Source organism: Plectropomus leopardus, chromosome 7 (genome assembly GCF_026936395.1).
Source record: "Plectropomus leopardus strain MGB_pleo_1.0 chromosome 7, ASM2693639v1, whole genome shotgun sequence".
NCBI classification, from domain to species: Eukaryota; Metazoa; Chordata; class Actinopteri; order Perciformes; family Serranidae; genus Plectropomus; species Plectropomus leopardus.
The window spans coordinates 1471111-1496784 of NC_142182.1; the positions used below are offsets into that span (position 1 = coordinate 1471111).

General features: G+C 40.8%; 1 protein-coding gene across 1 annotated transcript in view; it reads right to left on the minus strand.

Moving 5' to 3' along the window:
- The window catches only part of LOC121966878 (neuronal acetylcholine receptor subunit alpha-7), a 38680-nt gene that overhangs the window by 4043 nt on the left and 8963 nt on the right, over positions 1 to 25674 (minus strand). Inside the window, exons 5-11 of the mRNA XM_088079579.1 lie at positions 22327 to 22371; positions 16849 to 16958; positions 14599 to 14678; positions 11531 to 11698; positions 6116 to 6310; positions 2253 to 2339; positions 1396 to 1505 (exon numbers count right to left, since the gene is read on the minus strand). Coding sequence (XP_087935705.1) covers positions 1396 to 1505; positions 2253 to 2339; positions 6116 to 6310; positions 11531 to 11698; positions 14599 to 14678; positions 16849 to 16958; positions 22327 to 22371 — 795 coding nt within the window. The remainder of the gene's footprint in view (positions 1 to 1395; positions 1506 to 2252; positions 2340 to 6115; positions 6311 to 11530; positions 11699 to 14598; positions 14679 to 16848; positions 16959 to 22326; positions 22372 to 25674) is intronic.

Consider the following 25674-nt stretch of genomic DNA (forward strand, 5'->3'; position numbering starts at 1 on the left):
TTCTAACCCTTCAACACTTTTTTAGCTGTAATTTGACACTTTTGTTGTCACACGCACAAAAATGCAAAAGTCAGAAGAGTTAGAGTTCGGGTGGATTATTAAACTGTAAGTTCGGACGACTTCCTTAAACTTTGGCAAACATTATTTAAATCACAGACTTTCTTTTCACCTCAGGCGTCACTCAGGATTAACAGCTCACAGGTGAGCGCGGCGACTCTGACTGACGGCAGCGTGATACAAATATCGTATCTAAATATGAGAGCAGTGGAGGACAGCGGGACGCACAGCGACACATCCACAGAAGATCAGAGAACAAACCACAGAAACAGATGTTTGGAGATGATTGAGAGGGACAAACATTTGTTTTCACATCAGTGAAACCCGTCCAGGAGGACAACCGGAGACAACGGAGACACTGCTGGGAGACGAAACGAGACAGATCTGTCTCACAGCTTCACCTTCACGCCTCGACTCTCATCAGCCCTCCTCTTCCTCAGCAGACACACACACACACACGCACGCACGCACACACACACACAGACATGCACTCACACACGCACGCACGCACACACACACACAGACATGCACTCACACACGCACGCACGCACTCACACACACGCGCACACACACACACACAGACATGCACTCACACACGCATGCACGCACTCACACACACGCGCACACACACACAGACATGCACTCACACACACGCGCACACACACACACACTGAACTGAGTTCAGAGCTCTGACCTTCAAAATAAATTCCACCATAATGGAATTTCTCTTGTTGAGATTCCCACAGGCGAGTGTGTGTGTGTGTAAGAGTGAGAGAGTGCGTGCGTGTGTGTGTGTGTGTGTGTGTGTGTGTGTGTGTGAGAGAGAGAGAGTGCGTGCGTGCGTGCGTGCGTGCGTGTGTGTGTGTGTGTGTGTGTGTGTGTTGGATAAATGCCCACCTGGTATTGACATGAATCTCAATGAATAAGATCACAAGTGGACAGAACTGAATACAAATTTAAACGACCACCAAGACAACGTGATCTGATCACTGGATCGACCTGCTGAGGCGGCCTGGGACGCTTTTGATGATCTGTCCGTCTGTCTATATACATACATACATATTTATGTGTGTGTATATATATATATATATATATATATATATATATATATATATATATATATAGGAACAGTTAATTCACAATAATTTTAAACATTATAACAACAACAAAGTTTGAAAGAAAACGATCATCAAAACATTTTTTAAATCACAAAAACATGTTTAGAGACAAAAAATGACAAAAAGTATTGAAGAAAAAAAAAGGCTCAGCTTGTCCATGTGTCTGTGCTGTCACTGAAACACAGGAGGAGGAGGAGGAGGAGGAGGAGAGATGACTGACCCACTGTGGCATGTGTCCTCCGTCGGGGTCGTGGTGATGATACTGCAGAACCAGAACTGTGGCGATGACCGACAGGCCCACGATCACCATGGTGGTCGCAAAGTACTGAGCTGAAATTCAAAGGTCAAATTATTCAAATGTCAGTTTGTGTTTACTCAGATGACAAATAATTAGGTAAAAATTAAATCACCAACGACCAATCAAAAGTAAAAATAAATAAATAACAATAATAATAATAATAATAATAATAATAATGACAATATATTAAATCAGTGTTGCTGCTAATCATACGCACAGCGGTGGCTATTAATGGCGTCCATACCACTGATTCATCACACCTTCCTGTCAGCCAGGCATCACATCACATCTGCCCCTGGTAATAATAATGAGAGCTCAGCACGAGCGGCTGGATGAGACACGGAGCGATGCGTCCTGCTGTTTCTAAATAATTCACCCAAAGTCTGATTAAAGCTGAAACCAACACAAAGTCGTCTGTAGAGTCTAAAGAAGTCACTTTCACCTCTGCTGATGTGTCTATTTCAGCGCTGTGGCTGTCAAACACTCGGCTGTTCTACAGTCAAAGTCCTTCACTGCATTTGGTTCACTGCGGCGCTATTCCTATTATCATTGGCTGTTCGTGTTGTCTATATATAAATAAATAATATATATTATATTCTTACATTTTTCAAGGCAGTTGGTATCCTATATTTGTTTTGTTTTTTAGGTTAAATGAATTTGTCAGATTTATAGTGCACTTTTCAAATTTTCACGTATTTTGTAATTCGCGATGGTGACAGAGTGATAGCTGAGGCGATGGAGCGATTCGACGGGTAAAGTGATGAAGCTGTGCAGCTCACCGATGAGAGGAACGGAGTCGGACGTGGCCGGCATGATCTCAGCGACCAGCAGCATGAAGACGGTCAGAGAGAGCAGCACCGTGATTCCTGCACACAAAACACCATCACGTGATCCACAGCTGCAGGAAGATCATCTCCAGATGTTTAGAAAACTCTCAGTGGTGGAAAGTAACGAAGTACATTTACTCAGGTACTGCACTTAAGTAAGAATTTAGTTGAGTATTTGATTTTCATGCCATTTTATACTTTTACTACACATTTTACTTCACTACATTCATCTGACAGCTTTAGTTACTTTACAAATTAAGATTTTTACAAAAGAGTTTATAAAATATTATGTTTTTAAATGACTTAACCGTTTATACAAGTACGGCAGCAACAATTAATTAATCAGTCAAACCATTGTCAGAAAATTAATTGTCATTAAAAAAACATTTAAGTCTTTTTCTTTTTTTTTCTTGAATGATTTTGAATTTTGGAGTTTGTTTTATCTTCTTTTTAAAATTTTTAGAATTTTTAAAAACAAATTTGAGTTTTGTGGTGTCTTTTTCAAGCTTTAAATTTGAAGTCTCTTGTGTCTTTTTTATATTTATTTTTTAAATAAGTAAAAAAAACTTTTTTGACTTATTTTGATATTTTTAGATATATTTTTTTGTCTTTTATAAAATAAATAATTTTGAGGTATTTTGGATTTTCTTTTTCATTTTTTTCTAATAATTTCGGGGTTTTTTTTTAGATGTGTGTGTGTGTTTTTAAATATTTCTTAAGCATTGGGTACTTTTATTTTTTTATTATTTTTAATATTTCAATGCAGGACTTTTACTAGTAACAGGGTATTTTCACAGGGTGGTTTTCGTACTTTAGTAAAGGATCTGAATACTTCACTCCATCACTGAAAGCTTTTAATACGAGTCCTCCAGCTCCTCGGGTTTGTTGGCAGCAGACTGCGAACAGCTGCTGAGCGCCGAGGTTGGAGGAAACTGGAAGACGCCAGATTAAAGGATGTTTTCTGAATCCCTGAACTGAACACGACGGTGTGAATCTGTGTTGTGCTGCCAGATCCTGTAAACTCAGCTCAGAGCGAGCGGGCTGAGCGTCGTCCTGAGCATGTGGTGACGCTTTGTAGTTTTATTTATTTATTTATTTTGTATTTTTTCTGAGCTGGAAGCACCACAAACTAAACTTCATTCACCTGTATTTGTTGTTGTGGAGGCAGAAATCTCAGAGGGGAATTTAATAAAACCTGAAAAAAAAATAAACTGGTACCTGAGACTCAGGTGGGTCACAGAATTAAGGACTCGGGATTTACCCACCAAACAACGCTGGGTATTATTATTAACTATAATAATAAATGATATTATATTATTAATAACGCTGAGTATTATTTCTGACGACAGTGGGAATCTTCCTCCGTCTAATTTCTGGAGAGAAAGTGAATCACAGTCATGTTTTTTTGGTCATGTGTCACTAAAATCTTTGGCATCTTCATTACTGCAGATAAAAACCCACCGTGTTTACAGCTGGGGAAAATACCAGACGAAATGATTTTTATTTTATTTTATTTACTTATTTTTTATTATCATAATTTTATTTTAAATTCTAGTTTTTGTTATTTAAGGGTGGCAATAATTAAGCAAACAACAATAAAAATAAAAATATGAAAAGGGTTAAATATATAAATAACGTTTTTTTTCTTTGTTTTTCTCACCTGCTAACTCATAAAAATATCTAATGTGGGTAAGAGCATTACGTCGTCCTGTAACGTGAAATTACTCTATTAATGAATGATCTGTGAACTGTGAATGTTTTATGATCTCTTCTGAATGCTTTATTATTATTATTATTATTATTATTATTATGCAAATTTATTTATAAGCTCACTTTTATTCATGTAGTTCTTATTTATTTTATTATATATATATATATATATATATATATATATATGTATATATGGAGAGAGAGAGATAAATGGCATATGAAATAGAAGAATTAAAGCAGACACTGTAATCAGTAACGTGACGACCGTCGGTGAGGACGAGGTCAAAGGTCAGAGGTTTACACACCACATCTCTGCCACATAAAACAAGCCGGATCAATAAAAACAACAAAACCACCAAAGATCATTAACACACACACACACACACACACACACACACACACACACACACACACACACACACACACACAGGAGCTAATGGAGAATCATCTCTGAAAGTGTCTCATAAAACCTGTTTATAGATCTGCTTTTGTTCCGTTTTTTTCCCGTGGGATGTTTCTCATTTAGTCATTTTTGGGTTTTTTTGGTTTGTTTTTAACCCTTTAAAATCTGGAGCGACATCACTTTTCTCGTGCTGCTTTCAGACGCCTTTTGCGTTTTCACTGGAGGTTGTGCTCGCTCTTTGTATGATGTGACAGTTGTATTTGTTTGTCAGTATTTTTTTTGTAACCTTGTGTTAAGCCGCCCTCTTGGCTACATGTCGTTATTATCATTTTAAGCACTTTTTCCAGGTCTTTTCCATTTTTTGTAATGTTTTTGGTCTATTTTTCTTTAATCTTCAGGGAATTTTATCGTTTTTTGGGGCAATTTTTTCTTTTGTTACTCATAGATAACAGTATCACATATTTAAAATTATTTTACAGAATCATTATAATTTTTTAAATTTATTTTATTATTTTTTTTAACATTTTTTTCAGGCCAGGCCTTTACCAATGTTTTAAAATAAATCAAGCCAACATACTGAAGTTTCAAAGGGTTAAAGTATTTAAATATAAATGAGATTTTTTAAATTTGATTATAAACTCTGCGGTTCTTTACGTTCTGCAGTCTCTGTCAGATAAACGCTGTGTAACGTGTTGAACCTGCAGCTGACAGAGTACCGATGGCTCCGCTGACATTCAGCTTTGATTGAGGGTATAAATTAAATTTCCAGTGAGAGACGATGGATCTGATCTCAGCGGCTGGAAGCCTCGCGGCAGCTTTAACTTCCTGTTTGAGGATGTTTTATGGCTGATGAGTATCGACTCGGAGACATCAGTCATCTGAGGACTCAGCGGAGGAAACAGCCGGCAGCAAAACCTCCTGCAGCCGTCTGAACGACCAACGACCAGACACTGTTCAGACTAAAGTAATTGTAAAGGGCCACGGTAAAGGGCCACGGTAAAGGGCCCGCAGATTTTATTTGTGATGTTCAAAGCTGAAAAATGAGACTCAGTGTCTCCGTCTCTCTGGATCATCCAGGTAACACACGGGAGACAGTTTCCATGGAGACGATTTCCTCTGTACAAAGTCATAAAATAATATTACACTAGTTAAATTAAATTAATTTTAATTTAATATAAGTGAAAAATTGACTGAAAAAATAATGAGAATTTATTATTTTTACTATTTTTCACCTCGTGATGCCAATATTATTATTATCAATTTATTTATCTATGTATTTATTTATTTATTTGACCATATTTGGAATATGGAGGAAATACATGCTATTTCCATTAGGTGACCTGTCAGAGTCAGTGTAGCTGCTGATCGCTGACAATCCCAGACTGTCAGCATTGAAAAAAAATCTACTTTGCATGTAGTAAATTTAAAATAATACATTTTTTGTGTTTTTTTTTAAAATATAAAACCATGTTGGCATCATGACAAAAAACTGACTTTAAACTTTTAACTTTTTATATTTTGAGATGGGCATTTTATGCACGAGTGATACGAGTGTGTGTGATATTAAAGCGGGCCCTACAGAGTTAGACACACACACACACACACACACACACACACACACACACACACACACACACACACACACACACACACACACACACACACACACACACACACACACACACACACACTGAGTCCTCACCCAGGGAGATCTTCTCTCCGGAGTCGGCGGGCAGCAGGAAGACGAGCAGGGCGAGGGTGGAGATGAGGACGCAGGGGATGAGGAGGTTGAGTCCGTAGTAGAGCGTCCTCCTCCTCATCACCACGGTGAAGGTCACGTCCGGGTACGGCTCCTTACAGCAGTCGTAGAAACGCTCGTTCCTCCGTCCGGGAACCTCTGCGGACAGACAGCCGACGACAGAATATTATAAGACACTTTTAGACACTTTTTTGTTTAGACATTTTAAAAAATATTAGGAGGTTTTAGGATTTCAAAACAATTCTAGAATTTAGGGACATTTGGGGGATTTTTGGACATTTCCAGGACTTTAGGATGTTTCTAGAATATCTGGACTTTTCTTGGATTTTAGGACTTTTCTTGGATTTTAGGACTTCTCTTGGATTTTAGGACTTTTCTTGGATTTTAGGACTTCTCTTGGATTTTAGGATTCTTTGAGGATCTCAGGATGACATTAGGACATTTCTAGGATGTTGGAACATTTTAAATATTTAATAATTTATTTATTTTTTGGTTGTATCCCAGATTTCAGGATATTTCTAGCATTTAAGGGTATTTTTTTAAATATTAGAAAGGTTTTAGGATTTCAGAACATTTCTAGAATTTAGTGATGTGAAGGATTTTTAGACATTTCTAGACATTTGTTGAATTTTAGGATGTTTCGAGGATTTTAGTAATTTCTCAGATTTTACAATGTTTCTTGGATTTTAGGACATTTCTGGGATTTTAAGTATTTTCTGGAAATTTTCAGATGTCTCCAGAGTTTTAGGACATTTCTTGAATTTTCGAATGTTTCTGTGATTTTAGGACATCAGTGTCTCAGCTGTGTCCTCTGTCGGGGGTGTGGGGGATCCTCCTCTGCCTCTTTTTTTGATCAACAAGCTCTATGTTGATGCTGTTTTATGTCTCTGACACCTTATGGAGACTAAAAGGGTAAAAACTATTCACAGAGTCAGTCACTTTATTTTCAATGTGAATTAGAAAATGGCCAGATTTAGCCCACGGGCTGTGAGTTGAGTATCACTGCTATACATCAGAAATGTCCTTGTTACTAACAACTATTTCAGTAAGAAATGCTTCTCGTCATAACTTTTAGTAACGAGAAAAAGATCCAGTGAGTGTCTTGATAAAATCTGTAGCTTTCACACACGTCATTTAAAATGATTTAAATCAATAATTTAACACTGATCAGTCGTATGTTTCGCCCTTCATGTTGCTCCATTTTCTCAGTGTTGTACATAAATAGATAAATGAGAGGAAAAAAAATATGTAGAAGCGAAATTCATCGTCTATGGTGGATTGATCCGGTATCTGAAGATCAGAGCCGTAATTTAAAACTGTGGTGATTCATAAACGAGCTGCGGCGTTTTGAAATCAGCTCTGTCAGAGATTAGAAGCAGATCAGAGATCACAAAACTCAACGGATGCTCAGTTTTCTTTAATGAAACTTGAGCTGCTGTTTGATAAAATCTCACCACAGAAATAACACCAACAGCAGATTTTAGTTCACATGAATGTGATCTGATCTGCTGTTTCTGATATTAAAACGCTCGTTTCTTACGAGGAGACGGACAGATGAGCCGCTCTGTGATGGACAGAAAATAAAATAACGCCACGTCAGCAGAGTCACAATCACACTGATGATAAATAACATAAAGAGGCCGCTCAGAACATTTCTACGGTTTAGGAACGTTTCGAGTGTTTTTGGACATGTCAAGGGTTGCAGGATGTTTCAAGGATTTTAGGAGGTTTCTAAGATTGTAGGACATTTCTCAGAATTTAAGAAGTTTAGGATATTGAATTGTTTCTGGGATTTTAGGTGTTTTCAGTTTTCAGAACATTTCCAGGATTTTAGGACATTTCTAGGATTTTAGGACATTAGGGGCTCAGCTAGGACCTCTCTCGGGTGTTGTGAGGGGACTCTGTCCCAGTGAGCTTCACCTCATAACTTTCACTTTCTGTTTTTTTCTGGTTATTTTAGGGATGAGTTGGTGTAAAAAGTGGCAGATGAGCATGTTGCTTCATACAGCGGGAGCGCAGCATGCCCGGCTGCCTTTCATTTGCCTTTACATTGCAACATCGGCTCACTACACTGGCTTTAAGCTCCTCTATAGGTGGGGGGGGGTGATGGGAAACATGCTGCTGAGATTTTCAATTAAATTCGCTGTGAACGGCTCATTGGCTGAACAGTGTCTCTGGAGGAGGCTGGCTTTCGTTCTCTGCTGTCTCTCTCTGTTTTACACTTCCTTTCATCAGCTGGCACAGAAGAGCTGCAGCTCCCCGACACCGACGACCGTCCTGCAGTCAACGCCATCAATCAGCCTCTGACCTGAGGCTCTGACCTGAGGCTCTGACCTGAGGCTCTGACCTGAGGCTCTGACCTGAGGCTCTGACCTGAGGCTCTGACCTGAGGCTCTGACCTGAGGCTCTGACCTGAGGCTCTGACCTGAGGCTCTGACCTGCGGCTCTGACCTGAGGCTCTGACCTGAGGCTCTGACCTGAGGCTCTGACCTGAGGCTCTGACCTGCGGCTCTGACCTGAGGCTCTGACCTGAGGCTCTGACCTGAGGCTCTGACCTGAGGCTCTGACCTGAGGCTCTGACCTGAGGCTCTGACCTGAGGCTCTGACCTGAGGCTCCGGTGTGAAATCCCAAACATTCTCTAATTCACAATAAAAATAAAGTGATGGACTCTGTGAATAGTTTTTGTCCTTTTAGTCTCCATAAGGTGTCAGAGACATAAAACAGCATCAAAATAGAGCTTGTTGATCAAAAAAGAGTCAGAGGAGGATCCCCCACACCCCCGACAGAGGACACAGCTGAGACACTGATGTCGGAAAATCCCACAAACATCCTGAAATCCCAAGAATGTCCCAAAATCCTGGAAACATCCCAAAGTCTTAAATGTCCTTAAATACTAGAAACATCCTAAAATCTTCTAAATGTCCTGAAATCCCAGTAAAGTCCTCAAATACTAGAAATGTCCGAAAGTCTAAAACATCCTAAAATACTTTTAAAAAAATGTGTTTTAATGAGTTGTGACCCCTGACCTCCCCTCACAGCCCCACATGTTTCAGATTATTTCTTGTTTCAGTCTCTCTGGCCGATTTCCCGCCTCAAACACTGTGCGACAGTCTTTTACTGTCAGTCTCTCGTCCGTCTGATTCGATGAACGACATTTTGACTTTGATGCACTTTAAGGAGGACAGCGATGAGCCGTAAACCTCCAGAGCTTCACGTGTAATCTGAGAACACACCTGTGCGTGGTCAGTAAACACGCACTCGTCGTGTTCGTGATCAGACGGCTTCAGGACTTCATTACAGCGTTAATCTGAGTGTCATCTGCAGGAAGCAGGAGTCCTCTGCCTCGCAGCCGCCTGATAAAATCAGAGCACTGAAGGAAACCACAGCTGAAGTTTGACGATAGAAATGTCGCTCAGTGGTGGCGCTTTGCTGCGTGATGCGGCGTCAGAGAGCGTCCGCTGGTACGAACAGGCCCGCAGGCTGCAGCTCTCCGTCAGCCTCGCTGAGCCGCTCGCAGGATTTAATTAGCAGCAGATTAATGCCGGATGGGAGCGCTGATATGAAACTCCTCAGCAGACGGACGGGTTCCTCTCAGCTGCTCTCAGGTCTTAAGGGCTGAGACTGCGGGCCCATGTTCGGCTTCGACATTTACATACCGTCGCTGTCGGGGAGAAACTCCTAAATGTATGTTTTTGGGAACTAATTAAAACAACTTTGTTTGTTTCGCTGGGAGCCGGCTGCTCACTCAGTCGGGGATCTCACCGTGAAATGAGCCTCCAAAAGTTTCTCCCCTCTAAGAGTTTCTGCTTCTCAACCAGCAGCCGAAACATCAACGATGTGTACGAACAGACACCATGCACACGCCTTCTCCGAAATATAAACTGCTGCTTATGAAGGAGAAATGTTCGGTGAAGCTGTACGCAGCTCGCTTTCTTCAGAGCAGACGGACACGCTGCAGCTGAGACGATAAGACAGAAAACTTTACTGATGGTTGGGGGCCGGGAAGCAATGTTGATACTATTCTTCGGAGGAAATCCAACTTCCCACGGAGCAAAAACTTTGCACATTGGTTCAGTCTCACGCCGAACGTCCTCAGCTGCAAACACAAGCCAACAGTCCTGATGGGGGCGCTACAGCGACCGTCTAAATTTCAAAAGTTTAAAAATTCATAACAAATCATTTGTATGTGCTACAGCTTTGCAACTTTTGCTACTTAGGACAAACTGTGAGGAAACTTTTGTCCACTTCACTGTGGGACAAATTATGACGCCCATCACTCTGTTTTTATCAAAAACTGTCAAATGAATGAAACCATCTCCCCACACATATTTTGCTCAGTTGACACCAAACTTGCTGCAGGGCGTCTTCAGACTGTCTGACACAAACCAGCTACAAAGATTCTGATTTATCAAAAACTGAACCAACAGTGCACCAAAATGTTAACGATGCTGTAAACATATACTCGCAAATTCTGCCAAATAAATCTTCAAAATTCATGACAAAAACTTGACAAAATGTTACTGTCATGGTAGATTAGGTGTGTAAAATTTCAGAATTAAACCTTAAAAAATGAATTTTTGGCAGCATTTTGAAGTCTTACATTTATTTTTACATTTATGGAGCAAATCAATCTTTGTAAAAAGTAATGATGAACATCTCTCTGCTGTCTAGAATGTATTCTTGATGAGTGAATTTTTGGCAGCAGTTTGAAATCTTCCTTTCCATGCACAGACAGCTGATATCCTGCCCCCTGCTGGTCGGCTCGGTCACAGCGTGAAGCGAGCCGACCAGCAGGGCCGACCAGTTTCTTTCTCTGTGTGGAGCTCACTGGGACTTATTGAGAATGCACATTTTAATGCCGAGTTGTTCACTGTCTTTCAAATCATCTGCTGTTTCCTGCTAAAAATGCCCGGCTGCAACCCATTTATATTTTCTTTGCACTCTGCACGGCGTTCTGTAAAATGTCAAACAAAGGCGCATTTATAAAGTCAATCCAAAGTTTGTATGAAAAGTTCTTCTTACATCAGTTTAGTTCAATTAATAACAATAAAAGTGTCAAGCTTTTTCCCCGAATCCTCTGACTGATTACACTGTGTATTTGCATATCTGTACATCTGTTTATTTTTCTTTTTATATTTGGTGTTTTATTTGGTTTCTTTCTTTGTATTGATTTATATATCTATCTATTTTTGCACCTATTATTTGTATCAATTATATCATGTGTTCACTACATTTTAAATTGAATCTCCCAGATACATTATTTTTATTTTATTTTATTTTTTTTTACCTGATGTTTTTTATATGTTCAGTTTGTCAAAAAAAGAAGTTCCCTCTTTGAGATGTTCAAGTGCTCTCACCCACGAGGTCCCACTCTCCGTTGGCAATGTATCCGGTGATATCGGCCTCGATCATCTGCAGGTCCAGAGACCAGCCGCCGTACGTCCACGAGCCGAACTTCAGGTCACAGCGCTGCACATCGAACGGAAACCAGCGCACGTCGATGTAACACGTGCTCTTAAATATCCCTGAAATCGAGAAAGAAATTACAAGCTGCCTGAAGGAGATGAAGAAATAAAAAATGAACCACTGTGCTGCGAGCGTGGGGGAGAAAAACAAACTCGATAACCTCAGAAAAAAGTTGCAAAAAAGCAAAAAAGCTGAAAATAATGTTTGTGTTTGCAGGAGATCAACATCAAATCAAACTAACACCTGAAAAATACAGAAAAACACCCCCAAGCAAATAATGGACAATACAAAACTCCAAAAAAGCTGAAATTAAAATAACAGACAACAGAGGAAGAGATGAAACTCGTCCAGGCAGACGAGGACCTGCTGTTTACGGACTGATTTCAGATGGCAAGAGATCGAACAAACTCTGTGGTGAAAAAGTGGATGAAAAGTGTTTTAAAGTTTGTTTTGTCCCCACAGTTATCAAAAAAACAGGTGTGGTGTCGCTCATCAGTGTCCTCAGGAGGACGGTGTTTGAGGTTTCCATTAACTTCGTGCGGATCAGCTGAGAAATCCAATCTGTTCCCAAACCAGCCTCCGAAAAAAGATGAAAGTTTAATGATGCCTGAAGAAACCAGGACGCTGCTGCACCGCGGCGTAACAGGATACAGAGAAGGTAAAAATAAAATATTAAGAACAGAGCTCTCCGAGACCACAGAGTTTAAACACAAGTTACCAAAATATGATGAACTAAAGGAGAAGGAAAAAATGTGGATTAGTTTTATTAGAGGCTGAATGATTATTAATAATGTTTGACCTGATTGCAAACGAGCATGTCTTCAGCTTTGAAAATCCTAAAAATGACCTAAGTTTAAGAAATATCCTAAAATCCAGGAAACATCCTAAAATCCTAGAGCGGTCCTGCAGTCCTGCTGCTGCCTTCAGACACCTTACACGAGTATTTAAACCTTTAACCCTCCGCAAACTGGTGCTTTTTGGTTTGTTTTTCAAAAACATGGGCAAAGGCAGTAATTTAGATTTTTTTTAAAGCGAGTGTGAAATGAAATAAAATACTAAAAATGATACATTTTATAATTAACAAAATTATGTTACAGAATTATTATATTTTTAAGCACCTTTTTCAAGTCTTGTTTCAGGTAATTTTCTTGTACTTTTGTTTTTGCGTATTTCTTGCTATTTTTTGGGCTTTTTCTTCTTTCTTTATCCCATATTTTTAAGGAGAAAACTAACTAAATTACTCCCGTCTTAAAGGATTTAAGTTGCTCTTTAGTAGTTCCTCCTCACGTTGCTTTACATTTAATCGTATTTTCTGTCTCGCTGCTGAAACGTGAAGCCTGAGCTCGTCTCCTCGTCGTCCCTCCCGCCTCACGCCGATCAATGTCAGCTGTCAGCCGTAACAGAGCTGTTACGGCTTTTATTGGTTATTGATTTCAGATCAGCTGATGGCTTCCCCTCATCTTTCTGAAATGTTGGTTCAGCTGTAAATTGTTCAGCCTGCAGATTTATAATGTTTGTTTCTGTCTGTAAAGCAGAGAGAAACATTGTCGTGGTGTCAGTTACACAACAAAACAGCAGTTCTTTAAAAAAACTTTGGTAAAAACGTGTATTTATACAGTAAAATATGGAATTAAACTCCAAACTTCACAGTAAAACCACCACTGTGTGGAGCCTTTTACAGCTGTTTTTTTTCTTCTTTTTCTTTCTCACTTTTGTACTTTTGTCCTCTGTATGAAATTTCCTCTTTTCTTTTTTCTTTCTTTCTTGATATTTCTAGTCTGTTTCTATTGTCTGTTATGTCTGCCATATTTACATTTGCATTTTATACTGATGTTCATTAATATGCTGTGTGCTTTTTTACTGTATTAACAGCTGACTTTTTATTGTTTTATTTTTTGCAGTGCATGTTTATGTGATGTCTTCACTTTCTGTCGAAGACTCGACGATGAGTCTCAGCTCATCAGTCAGGACCGTAACTCCTCCTGACCTCCTCCTGTTGACCCCTTGGCCTCATGCCGACCCCCCTGCCGCCCTTCAGACCTCCATAAAACTGCAGGCTACATTTCTGTCAGCGTCTGATGGAGTCGTTTATCAAAAGTCCTCAGAGGAAACGCTCTTCACTGGGTCTTCTTTCAATTTCTAAGGACAAACGATTACTCTGTAGAGAGCTCTATTTGTTCATAAACCAACAACTTTATATGATGGCTCTCAACTTATGACCCGCGGGTCAAATCTGGCCCCTGACAGGGTGCCAGGTGACCCCCCCACCTATTTTCTAATTCACAATAAACATAACTAAGTGATTGACTCTGTGAATAATTTTTGTCCTTTTAGTCTCGCTTGTGCTTGTTGATCAAAAAAAGAGCCAGAGGAGGATCCCCCACACCCCCGACAGAGGACACAGCTGAGACACTGATGTCCTAAAATACTGGAAATGTCCTAAAATCCATAAAAAAAACATCCTAAATTAGAGAAATTTCCATAAAACCTAAAAATGTTCTAAAATCCTAACATCAAAAATCATAAAGTTCATAAAAATTGAAAAACATCTTAAAATCCCAGAAATGTCCCAAAATTATGTCCTAAAATAATAGAAACATCCTAAATTCAAAGAAACGGTGTAAAATTCTATAAACATTTTAAAATATTTTTTTACTATCAACATCCTAAAATCCCAGAAACATCTTGAAATCTTAGAAACATCAAAAATCCCGCCACACCCCCCGACAGAGGTCCTCGCCAAGATCCGAATGTCCTAAAATCCAAAAAATATCCTAAAATTATCGAAACGTGCTAAAATCCTGCTGTAGATGAAAAGTCAACAGAATTCCAACAATTCATCCTTTCAGCTTGAATCTGTTTCCCTGTTACTATATAAAGTTAGGTTTGTCCTCTGAAAGGGTTAATAACACAGGTGAGGGGGTCTGTCATCAGTGGGCGGGGCCTCTGGATCTGTTACCTGGTGGGAGGTACTGGCAGTATCCGGTGGAGTTGACCAGGATGTTGGTGTGGAAGGAGGCATCGAAGCGGTCATCAGCGCTGAGGACAGAGAGACAGAGAGACGGAGAGACTGAGAGACGGACAGAGAGAGAGACAGTCATGGTCCATCAGAGGACAAGGAGCATCGCAGCGATGATAGTCTCATCAGGACTGCAGCTGATCAAATATGCATTTGTCCTTTTATACTTGTGAGAAACGTCACTGACATTTTTCATTTTCGTTCACAGTCCGCTGTCGGGATGATGATTCGTTAATTTGTGCAGCTTTAACCCTTTAGAACCTGCATCGACATCAGTTTTGTTATGCTGTGTTCAGACACCTTTCACAAACATTTAAACCGTTAAGAAAAGCTGATTTATGTAAAAGAAAAAGAAAAGAAATAATCCAATCAGCAGCTTGGCATAAAATGTCCTGAAAAATGCAGGTAATATTTCAAAAGGTGACAAAATATACCTGGAAATTATACCTGGAAATATTTTTTTTTCATAATGCTAGTATTTCTATGTTGTTGTTTTTTTTTTTTACTTTTAGCACTTTTTAATTGTCATTTTCTTGTTTCTTTTTATCTTTTTGGGGGGGGGGGTGTTCCTTCTTTTGAATAATTTCTTGCTATTTTTTGGGCCATTACGTGTTGAATTGCACATAGTCTTCTTTTGAAAGAAACCAAGACAATACGCTCAGGTTTCAGAGTGTGTCTGAACTGGACTCGGTGGGCGGAGGAGCACGCTGGCTGGAAGCAGAAACTCTGAAGTTAAACTACAGTAAGTTTGCTGTAAAGTTGACCCGGTGCCGAATAATAATTCAAAATCAGTCTGTGGTCCTGTTCACCGGCCCCCTCTCATTAAAGCCAGCCGGGTCAATACCACCCCCCCCCGCATCGCGCTCCTGAACAGCGCTCAGTTAATGATGTGAAACGCTCGTCGGCCTCCAGCAGCGAGCCTCCCACCGCCCGCTGCAGCTCTGATGAGCGAGCTAACAGTGAGGAATTAATCCTGACGGGAAGAGGACGGATCTTTAGGAGGGAATTAGCTGAATTAGCTTGTTTACTGAATCAGAGCTGAGGGATGAAAACAAACGCAATAAATTGTCTTTGGCTGCGTTCAGGGCGTCTCACCGTGACCTAAAACATCCTCAATCCACCTGAGACAAATTGATCCGAGCCTGACATCAGCGTCTGGGCTGCAATGAGAAAAAGAAGTTGGATGCCGGTTCAAGAAGTTTCCTCCGACTACAGAACATATTTTAGGTTTAAAGAAAAAAACCGAGGAGAGCCAGACTGACTGTTCCTCCTAACTACAGTTTGGAATTCAAGGTGCTGTCTCTCTCCAGCCTTTGAAACCTGAGAAAACTGGCTTAAATTTAAAGCAAGACCTAGAAAAAGTGCTTTAAAAAGTGCAATAATTTTGTGACAAGATTTAAAAATATAGTTATGATTATTATAGAGTTTTTCCTCAACTTTTTTCTTTTTGCCTTCTTCATAAAAGTAATTCTCTAAATCTATTAATTTCTTGCATATTGTGTAACGTAATGTAAGACGAGATGACCCCAAACCAAACCAAACCCAAACAAAAGAAAACAAAACAAAAAAAACCAAAAAAACAATAAACAGTCATTGAGAAAGTCATTGAGTCATTGAGAAACTGTGGTTCTGTACAGTGAGATGTGGCACCTGTCCTGCAGCAGTGAGGTGTGGTACCTGTGCTGAAGTGATAAGGTACTGTACCTGTCCTGCAGCGGTGAGGTTTGGTACCTGTTGTACAGCAGTTAGGTGTTGTACCTGTTCTGCAGTGGTGAGGTTTGGTACCTGTCCTGCAGCAGTGAAGTGTGGTACCTGTTGTACAGCGGTGAGATGTGATATTTGTCCTGCAGCGGTGAGGTGTGGTACCTGTCCTGCAGCAGTGAGGTGTGGTACCTGTCCTGAAGTGATAAGGTGCTGTACCTGTCCTGCAGTGGTGAGGTGTGGTACCTGTGCTGAAGTGATAAGGTGCTGTACCTGTCCTGCAGTGGTGAGGTTTGGTACCTGTTGTATAGCAGTTAGGTGTTGTACCTGTTCTGCAGTGGTGAGGTTTGGTACCTGTTGTACAGCAGTGAGGTGTGATACCTGTCCTGCAGCGGTGAGGTGTGGTACCTGTCCTGCAGTGGTGAGGTTTGGTACCTGTTGTACCGCAGTGAGGTGTGATACCTGTCCTGCAGCAGTGAGGTGTCATACCTGTTGTACAGCAGGATGTCCGGCCTCCAGATCTGACTGTCCGGGAATCTGACGTTAGTCACACCTGGATAGTCAGACATGTTCCACTGCAGGTAGAAATCTGTCCAGTACTGTAAACACAAAAACACGATGACATAAATGCTATTATTCACGAAACTCTGTATCCACACACAGATTTGTCCCTTTTTTCAGCCTCTTGTGCACAGAAATTCTGCTCTGTGTCACTGTGTTTAAACTTTAAAACGAATCTAAAACTTTGACTTTCTGGGTGGATTTTTTTAAGTCCGCTGTGGCCAAACAGTCGGTTTTTTGTTTGTTTTTTATTTTAATTTTCAGGTAATTTCCTTGTTCTTGTTTTGAACCAATTTCTTGCTAATGCTTGGGTCATTTCTTCTTTTGTGCTAAAGGGTTAACACATTTACACGAATGGGACGGATGTAAGGTCACAGTGACCTTGACCTTTGACCTATGACCACCAAAATCTAATCAGCCCACGCTTGAGTCCTAGTGGATATTCGTACTAAATTTGGAGAGTTTCCTTCACCGTGTTCTTGACATGTCACATTCACACGAATGGTCCGGACAGACGTACGGACGTGCTGTCGGCCCTGAACCTGAAACACGCTGCCTCGCTCTCGGCTATCGCTGGTGCAGAGGCATAAAAACAAAGTGGGAAAGTGAATAAACAAAGCTTCTTTCTCATTGTTGTCACATCCAGAAGTGTCATCTGTGAAACATTTGGCTCAAGTGAGGCATAATTTCAAAATTGCTTTCCATGCAGTATATTTTGAGGGGGAACAAAAAGATGGAAATTAGGTCTCCATAAACAGCGTGAGAAGAGTAAACACGTCCAGAGGCGAAGTCTGAAAGCGGCTGATAAGCAGCAGCTCGTCTGTGTTTGACCTCCATATTTCAGCTGCTGAAATCTAGATTACACTGATGGATCTTATGTAACAGCCATTGTTAGCCGAGTGTGTCTTTACGGAGCTGCTGAGAGAGAAAAGAGCGACGCGCTGCCAACAAACATCAGCGCCAAGCTGACGCCTCATTTACATCCGCGGCTCTGCTGGCCGGCTCGCCTCTCGCAGCTCTGCGGTGTGATGGCTGAAGGTCGCACTCGTCTCTGTGAGGCTTGTTTACCTCCTGTCACCGAGCTGAGGCGTTTTCCCACAGGAATCTGCTGAAAGCACAACTGTCACAGCGGCAGCAGAGAAACGCCCGAAAAATCAAAAGACAGGACTCTGAAGTTCACGTCCAAACAGTCAAACTGCACACCTGATGACTTCCGGGTTCAAAACTTGAAATGTTTTCACAAATGTATTTTAAAAAAACGAGAGAAAAAGAAATGAGATCTGGAGTGACGTCGGTTTTCTTGTGCTGCATTGAGATGCCTTTTACTTTCATTTACACTTCTGAAACCTCAAAAACGGGTTTGACGTGATTAAAAATAACAAGGAAAAATCATAGTGAGGAACTTTGCAAGAAATTTCCAACAAACTGCAAAAATTCCTAAAAAGGTGAAAGTGAAATTATCTGAAAATTAGATATATAGATATAATCAAAAAATGGTGGAAAATTCTCCAGAAAACTATGGTACTAATTGTCTTAAAATTATATCATGATAAGTGATTACAGAAAAAGGAAAAATGTATTTGACTTCTTCATTAATTTCCTTTTTTCTCTTTACCAAATTACTGGTCATTTTCTTGTACTTTTTAGTAATTTCCTCCTAATTTCTGGATCATTTCTTCTTCCGCTGCTCACTGCCTTCTTCGCATGTTTTTGTAAGAAATCAAGCTAATTCGCTTAGGTTTCAAAGGGTTAAAGCAGTACGGTAACGAAGAGCTCAAAGCGTGCAGATATCAGAGGCGAGCTGAGAAACGGGCTCATATAAGAGGTAACATGTATTTTCTATGAGCGGGCGAGGATGACCGCGCTCTCTCATCTCACGTCTGAAAAGGTTCAAAGAAAATGATGAGAGACGAAGAAACCTGCACGCTTTAAGAGAAAGAAGTCCAGCTGACGCAACGACATCAAAAAGCTTCAAAAGGGATTTAAAATACAAACAAATATAGATAAAATATCTCAGTAATTCATCCTCACTACTGCTGTTAAACAGATAAAAGTTCATGGTTACATTTATTTTGGTTTGACGCTGTGTTTTCTAAAAGGATTATCTTCCCTGACAGAGTTAATGGTTATTTTCGGATCTCCGGGGGCATTTTAATTCTTCCTTTTCAGAAGCGAGTAAAGACTCACTGTCGACTCTGAGGGACCAAAAATGAGCCTGTCAGAGGAGGCGACAGCAGGATGAGCGTTCAGTTTCTGCAGAGTTTCTCTTCATGTTGGCGCCAGAGGATCATCAAATCAAAGAAAATCCAAAAGCCCAAAATGAAAATGGCTTGCGTAAAAACATCCAACATGTTGCATGCTGCACGGATCACCAGGACGAGATGAAAAAACACCATCAGAGCATCAGCACTCATAAACGACGGAGCAGGGACACTCAACCTGCTTCACTGTGGGGCCACTTTTGTAAAATGACAGGAGGCCAGGGGCCAGTCGCAGCAGCCCCAAACATGACTCCAGGATTTTTAGTTATTTCTCCGATGATAGGGCAGTTCTAGGGTTTCAAGAAATGTATATAAACTTAGGATATTTAATGATTGATGATTTTGGTATGTTGCTGGACATTTTTCTGACTCATTTCAAAGATTTCAGGACATTTCTTTTTGGGCAAACTAGGATATTAGGACGTCTCCAAGATTTCAGGACGTTTGTAGGAATTTAATGATACTTCAAGGATTTTAGGACATTTCTCGTTTTTTTTATTGATGTTTTTAAGAATTTAGAGCATTTCTTGGATTTTGGAAACTTCTTGGATTTTCAGAATTCCTAGACATTTCCCGGACATTTCCTAGACATTTCCCGGACATTTCCTAGACATTTCCCGGATTTTAGGACATACACAAAATTTCAGGACGTTTCAGGAGCTTAGTTAAGACCTCTGTCGGGGGTGTGGGGGATCCTCCTCTGGCTCTTTTTTTGATCAACAAGCTCTATTTTGATGCTGTTTTATGTCTCTGACACCTTATGGAGACTAAAAGGACAAAAACTATTCACAGTCAATCACTTTTTTTTTTGCTGTATATTAGAAAATGGTTGAGGGGCCACCAGGGGCCCTATCAGGGGCCAGATTTGGGCTGTAAGTTGAGTATCACTGATGTAACCTATAGTGACACTAAAAGCTTGAGAGGGCAGTTTTCTGGCGCACGGTGCAGACAAATGAAAAATGTAAAACATTTTGTTGCGGTCGGTAACACATTTCATCGACATTGTAATGTAATAATGTTACCATAAATTCTGTTGGTAATGCGTTATATTACATAGTTACAATAGTTATTCGTCCTCCTTTTGCTTTTTTGCGTTTTCGTCTCATTTGATTATTGTGCGTGTCGTGAGTTTGTGCATGTGTTCAGATGATGTGCATCTGGGCACCCTCAGCTTGTAAATAAAAACAAAACTGGAGAAAGTAATTGAAACATAATAAAAAGAAGATCTGCATGAGCCCCCGAAGGAAGAAATCTGCTTCAAAATGTTGACTCTTTTTTTAAGTCTACCAGTGAGTCAAAGTTTTCATGTTTGCCAGGAGACAAACTTCCAAAAGCTGCGTAACACTCTGACATTAAGAAACCCACACAGAAATGCTCCCTCTCGCTTCCAGACATTCATCCCTTTCACAAAAAAAAACACAATGAGCTGAGGAAGAGGAGGAGGTTTAGGAGGAGGAACGCCAAATTAAATTAAACCAAAAGATGGCTGGTCCTTGGAGGGTGCTGCGGAGAGGAAATGCCGAGCCTCCGGGGAGGAACCAACCTTTCCATCAGAGAGCAGCAGATTAAGGCGGATTAGTGCATCAGCCACTTTACAAACACACATTCCACAGGACCTGATATGAAACCTAATTAAATTTGGACAGCTGCATGAAATGGGTTTAGGAGGCTCTCTAAATGAAATCCTACGCTCTCCATTAGCTCTGACATTCACTCCCGAGCCTGTCCCGGCCGACAAAGAGAAGCAGCAGAGTCGAAGTGAACAAAGGAGAAGCGGGAGTCGACATCAGAAAGGTGTGAGGCGTCGGAGAGCGGGAGGCGTCGGCTCTGACGCAGCCAGCTGAAGTATATTTGTGGAAGCGGAGACGGGAGTTGGCGCGGCGTCGGCTGAGCTGCCGGATGGAGTTTTTCTCCATCACAGCAAACTTATCTGGGTCAAATAGCAGAGCTGGAGCCGCGATTCCTCCAGAGTGTCTCTGGAAGCCGAACTGAAGGAAGGATGGGATGATGCGGCTGCAGGCTTCCATTTATTATCAATGTTTACTTGGTTTCTCTCCCCAGAGTCAGTTTACAGAGCGGCCCTGGAGGCCCGAGCGGCACAGATAGAGCCATCTGTAACGGCGGGGATGATTTAACTTCGTGCAGACTGAAGCCAGGAGACAGCAGTGCCTCTGATGAGACATTAACTCGCAGCTATGGATCATTACTCTAAATCCTACGTGTCCACAGCCCATGGATGGATAAACCAGGCACAGGGGCCCAAAGTGTCAGGGACCCCTCTGGCCTTCACCTGCAAAATGTCATGTGAAATAACAAGACGAGGAAGGGACTGTCCACAGGTGACCTCACAGAGACACCAAAAAGAACGCACAATGACCACAAATGTGCGAAACATCGCCAAAATAAGAGGCTGCATCCAAACAAGAGCGCTGTTTTGTCCTTTTAGTCTCCATAAGGTGACAGAGGACACAGATAAGACACTAATGTCCTCAAATACTACAAACATCCTAAAATCCCAGAAATTTTCTGAAATCCTAAGGATGTCCTAAAATACCACAAATGTCCTCAAATCTGAGAAACTTCCTTAAATCCTAGAAAAATCCTAAAATCCCAGAAATGTCCTAATGTCCTACATTTGTAAATATCTGCTGCTGGTGTTAGTTCTGTGATGGGATTTTCTCAAACAGCTGCAGCTTAACTTTTACTCACATCCTAAAAAATCCGAGAAAAATCCAAGAAACATCCTAAAATCCGAGAAATGTTCTAAAATCCTTGAAACATCCTGAAATACTAGAATATGTCTTAAACTCTAGAAAGGGCTCAAGATCCTCAAAATATCCCAAATCACAGAAATGTCCTAAAATCCTTGAAATGTCCAACAGTCCTAAAAAAGCCCTAAAATCCTAGGAGCATGTATGGGGCTGCTGCGACTGGCCCCTGTCCTCCCGTCATTTTGCAAAAGTCCCCCGGCCCCTAAGCCGAGCACACTGAGTACCTGCTGCAGAGCTTTCAGATGAAAACTTTATTTATTTTGAGTGTGCAGTTCTGGATTAACTAGATTAATTTATGTGCTGTGAGTGCACCAAACCTGACGCTTGCTGTGAGTGTGCTAACCTAAATGAACTCTGTCCGCAGTAAAACTCACCAGCTGCAGCCAGATGTTGGTGGTCAGCACCTGGTTCTTCTCATCCTAAAAACAGAAAAAAACAAAACAGTGAGCGTCTGCTGTGTTTGCTAATGAACTACAGATCCTGAGTCGCTGCATCTCCTCTCTGTCTTTCTTTCTTTCTTTCATCCCTTTAAATTAATCGGAAAGACGGCAGCGTGCCAGCGAGCCGAGGATGAATATGAATAACGTCAGTTTGATGAATGTCCGCCCCGTTAATTCATTCTCAGGTAGCCGAGCGTACCCGCAGAATTAAAAGACGAGGCTTTGTAAGCAGGCGGACGCCCTGCAGGAGGAGGACGCTGTCCCCGGCCGAGGACGTTAAAGGTTATTATGATTTAACAGATAAATGACCTCCTGCTAGTTTAAGATTGACTGTGTCCACTCAGTGTGTCTCTGCAGCCTGACGTCCCCTCTTCATCCACTGCTGTTAAAAACCATCAGCGAGACACACGGACACACGGACACACACACACACACACACACACTCTGGAGTTTATTTTCACTCACACACACACACACACACACTGTAGTTTATTTTCACACACACACACACACACACACACTAGTTTATTTTCACTCACTCACACACACACTGTAGCTTATTTTCACTCACACACACACACACACACTGTAGCTTATTTTCACTCACTCACACACACACACTGTAGCTTATTTTCACTCACTCACACACACACTGTAGCTTATTTTCACACACACACTGTCCCACTGACACTAATACTCAGTAGTGCACCAAATGTGGATTAATCCGCTGCTAAAAATAGTCCCCAACACTCAATATAAGTCTGATAAAAACCGCCGTTTGAGGAATTTACTGATTACTTTTTGAAACATTACACTTTGTATACGTGAGGTGTTTTTAAATACTTATATTTTTAGCGGTAACCAGAGGGCTCGAAACTGAGACAGAAAGACGAGACGAGACAAGATCAGATGAGACGAGACGAGATGAGATAAAAAAAGACGAGATGAGACGAGATAAGATAGAATTTAAAAATATGAGACAAGATAAGATACGATATAAAAGATAAGATGAAAGACGATGGGAAAATATGAGACAACAACACAAGTTAAGTTAAAAAAAGTCAAAAAAATCCAAGATGAAACAAGATAAGATACAAAAGATAAGAAGACACAAAATCAGACAAAACGAGACAAAAATCACACTTTTTCTATCAGTACGTCGCTGTAACGAGTGAATTAACCTCCAGTGAGAAATCTTATCTGATCTGATCTGATCTGATCTGATCTTGAAGTCCCAAAAGCAGCAGCCTGAGTGTGTTTTTAAGGCTTACTGTCCGTGGCTGCAGAGAGGACGGACACTGGAGTCCAGCTCTCTTTAAACCTGGGAGACACAGGTTTGACGTTGTGGATATAAAAGTCAGGAGCAACGAGGCAGAGCGGCAGCAGCTGTGAAACTGTGAGATGACGGGAGCCGATATCTGCCGCCGCCCACAGCTCACGGCGTCCTGACGGGCTCCCGACACACCGAGCACGATGATCCGACCGTTAAAGCTCGAAATGAAAAGAAAAATCACTTTTTATGGGATTATGAGCTCATGTGCTGAGAGCAGCTGCTGCTTCACAGTCGACGCCAGAAACCGAGCAGCTTCTGTTCATAAAACATCTGACACTCTACAACACTGCTGTCCTCGTCCTCAACCAGCAGGTTCAGCTGGACATAAAGACGACACCATTATCCTGTCTCTCAACGGGCGGGTTTAAGTTAACCCTCAAATAATGCTAACTGCAAATATAAATAACGCCTAATGTAGACACAGTTACATTTTGACAAAACTCTCATTTATTGCAAGTTTTTATGCTCACATGAGGTAATATTTCAAGAGACTTGACGTTAACATATTTGTCCAAACTGCAGTGGAAACACTTTTTAGGCTTTTCTAGGTCACATGATGCTGTGAGGTCACAGGAACTGGCTCCCTCATGATGCAGCAGGAGCTACAAAAGCTGTTATTGCATCACATAACTCTGAGAAAGTTTTGAATCCACAATTCCTCTGTGAAATCGTGGACTACATCTCCCAGAAATCCCTCATACGTGGTCGCTCCCACAAATAAGAGGCTCGCCTTTCCATCGTGGCTCCATAACACGCCTACGTGGCCTTAGATTGGAAATAATGTCGGATAGTTTGGTGGCTGCAATAGAAATAAAGCTGCTAATGTTTTGAACATCCATCGCCATGGTTACTGGGATGTTATCACCAGAGAAGGAAATATTTTAAAAAAATATTATTTTAGATAATGTTATTAACTTTTTTCTTACTTTCAGGCAATTTTTTTGTGACTTTTTAAACTTTTTTTTTTGCCAATTTTTGGGCCATGTCATGTTAAGATGTTTATGCCTTCTCGCCATTTTGAAAGAAATCAAAATTTGGGTTAATTTTGGGTGTCAATGGGATTACTGTATTTACTGTTATTGGTAAGTGTTTTTATGTTTCTCTCTCCGTTTCTCATTATCATCTGTCTCCCTCTTTAAATGCTTTTAAAAGGGTTAAAGTTGAAGAAGATGGAGACTCAGGAATAATAAAAACAGTCAGACAGAGCTCAGACTGAAAGTTGAGTCGACAAATTAAAGTTTGTGAAAGCTGAGGGCTCAGCAGCCGGCTGCGTTCAGGCTGAGTCACGGATACTGATCATAACTGAGCAGAATATGTTTCTATTCTGCTGCTGAGTCTTTGATTAGGCCTCGAGCTGATTACTGTAATGATGTCGTTTATTGTTGTTTAAAAAGATGCTGACGCTTTGAAAGTCGTCTGACTCGTCTCTGTGTTTAAGCTCACACTGTGAGGACAGTTTGAGGAATTTAAAGTCTGAAGTGGTGATGAGGTCTGATAACATGACGACAAGTTTTCAGTCACAAACATCGAGCAGAAAGCGTCTTTTTGAGCGACTTTTACACCTCAGGTGACCCTTTAACACAGATACTCACTTTAGGACATTTCTCCTTTTTTTCAGACATTTTTAGGATTTCAGGACATTTCCAAGATTTTAGGATGATTCTAGAATTTTAGGGCTTTTTTTAGGATTGATGACTTTTCTCTGATTTTAAGGACATTTCTCAGATTATAGGATGTTTCTAGGACATTTCTAGGATTATGGGACATTTCTAGGATTATGGGACATTTCTGTGATTTTAGGACATCAGTGTCTCAGCTGTGTCCTCTGTCGGGGGTGTGGGGGATCCTCCTCTGGCTCTTTCTTTGATCAACAAGCTCTATTTTCATGCTGTTTTATGTCTCTGACACCTTATGGAGACTAAAAGGACAAAAACTATTTACAGACTCAA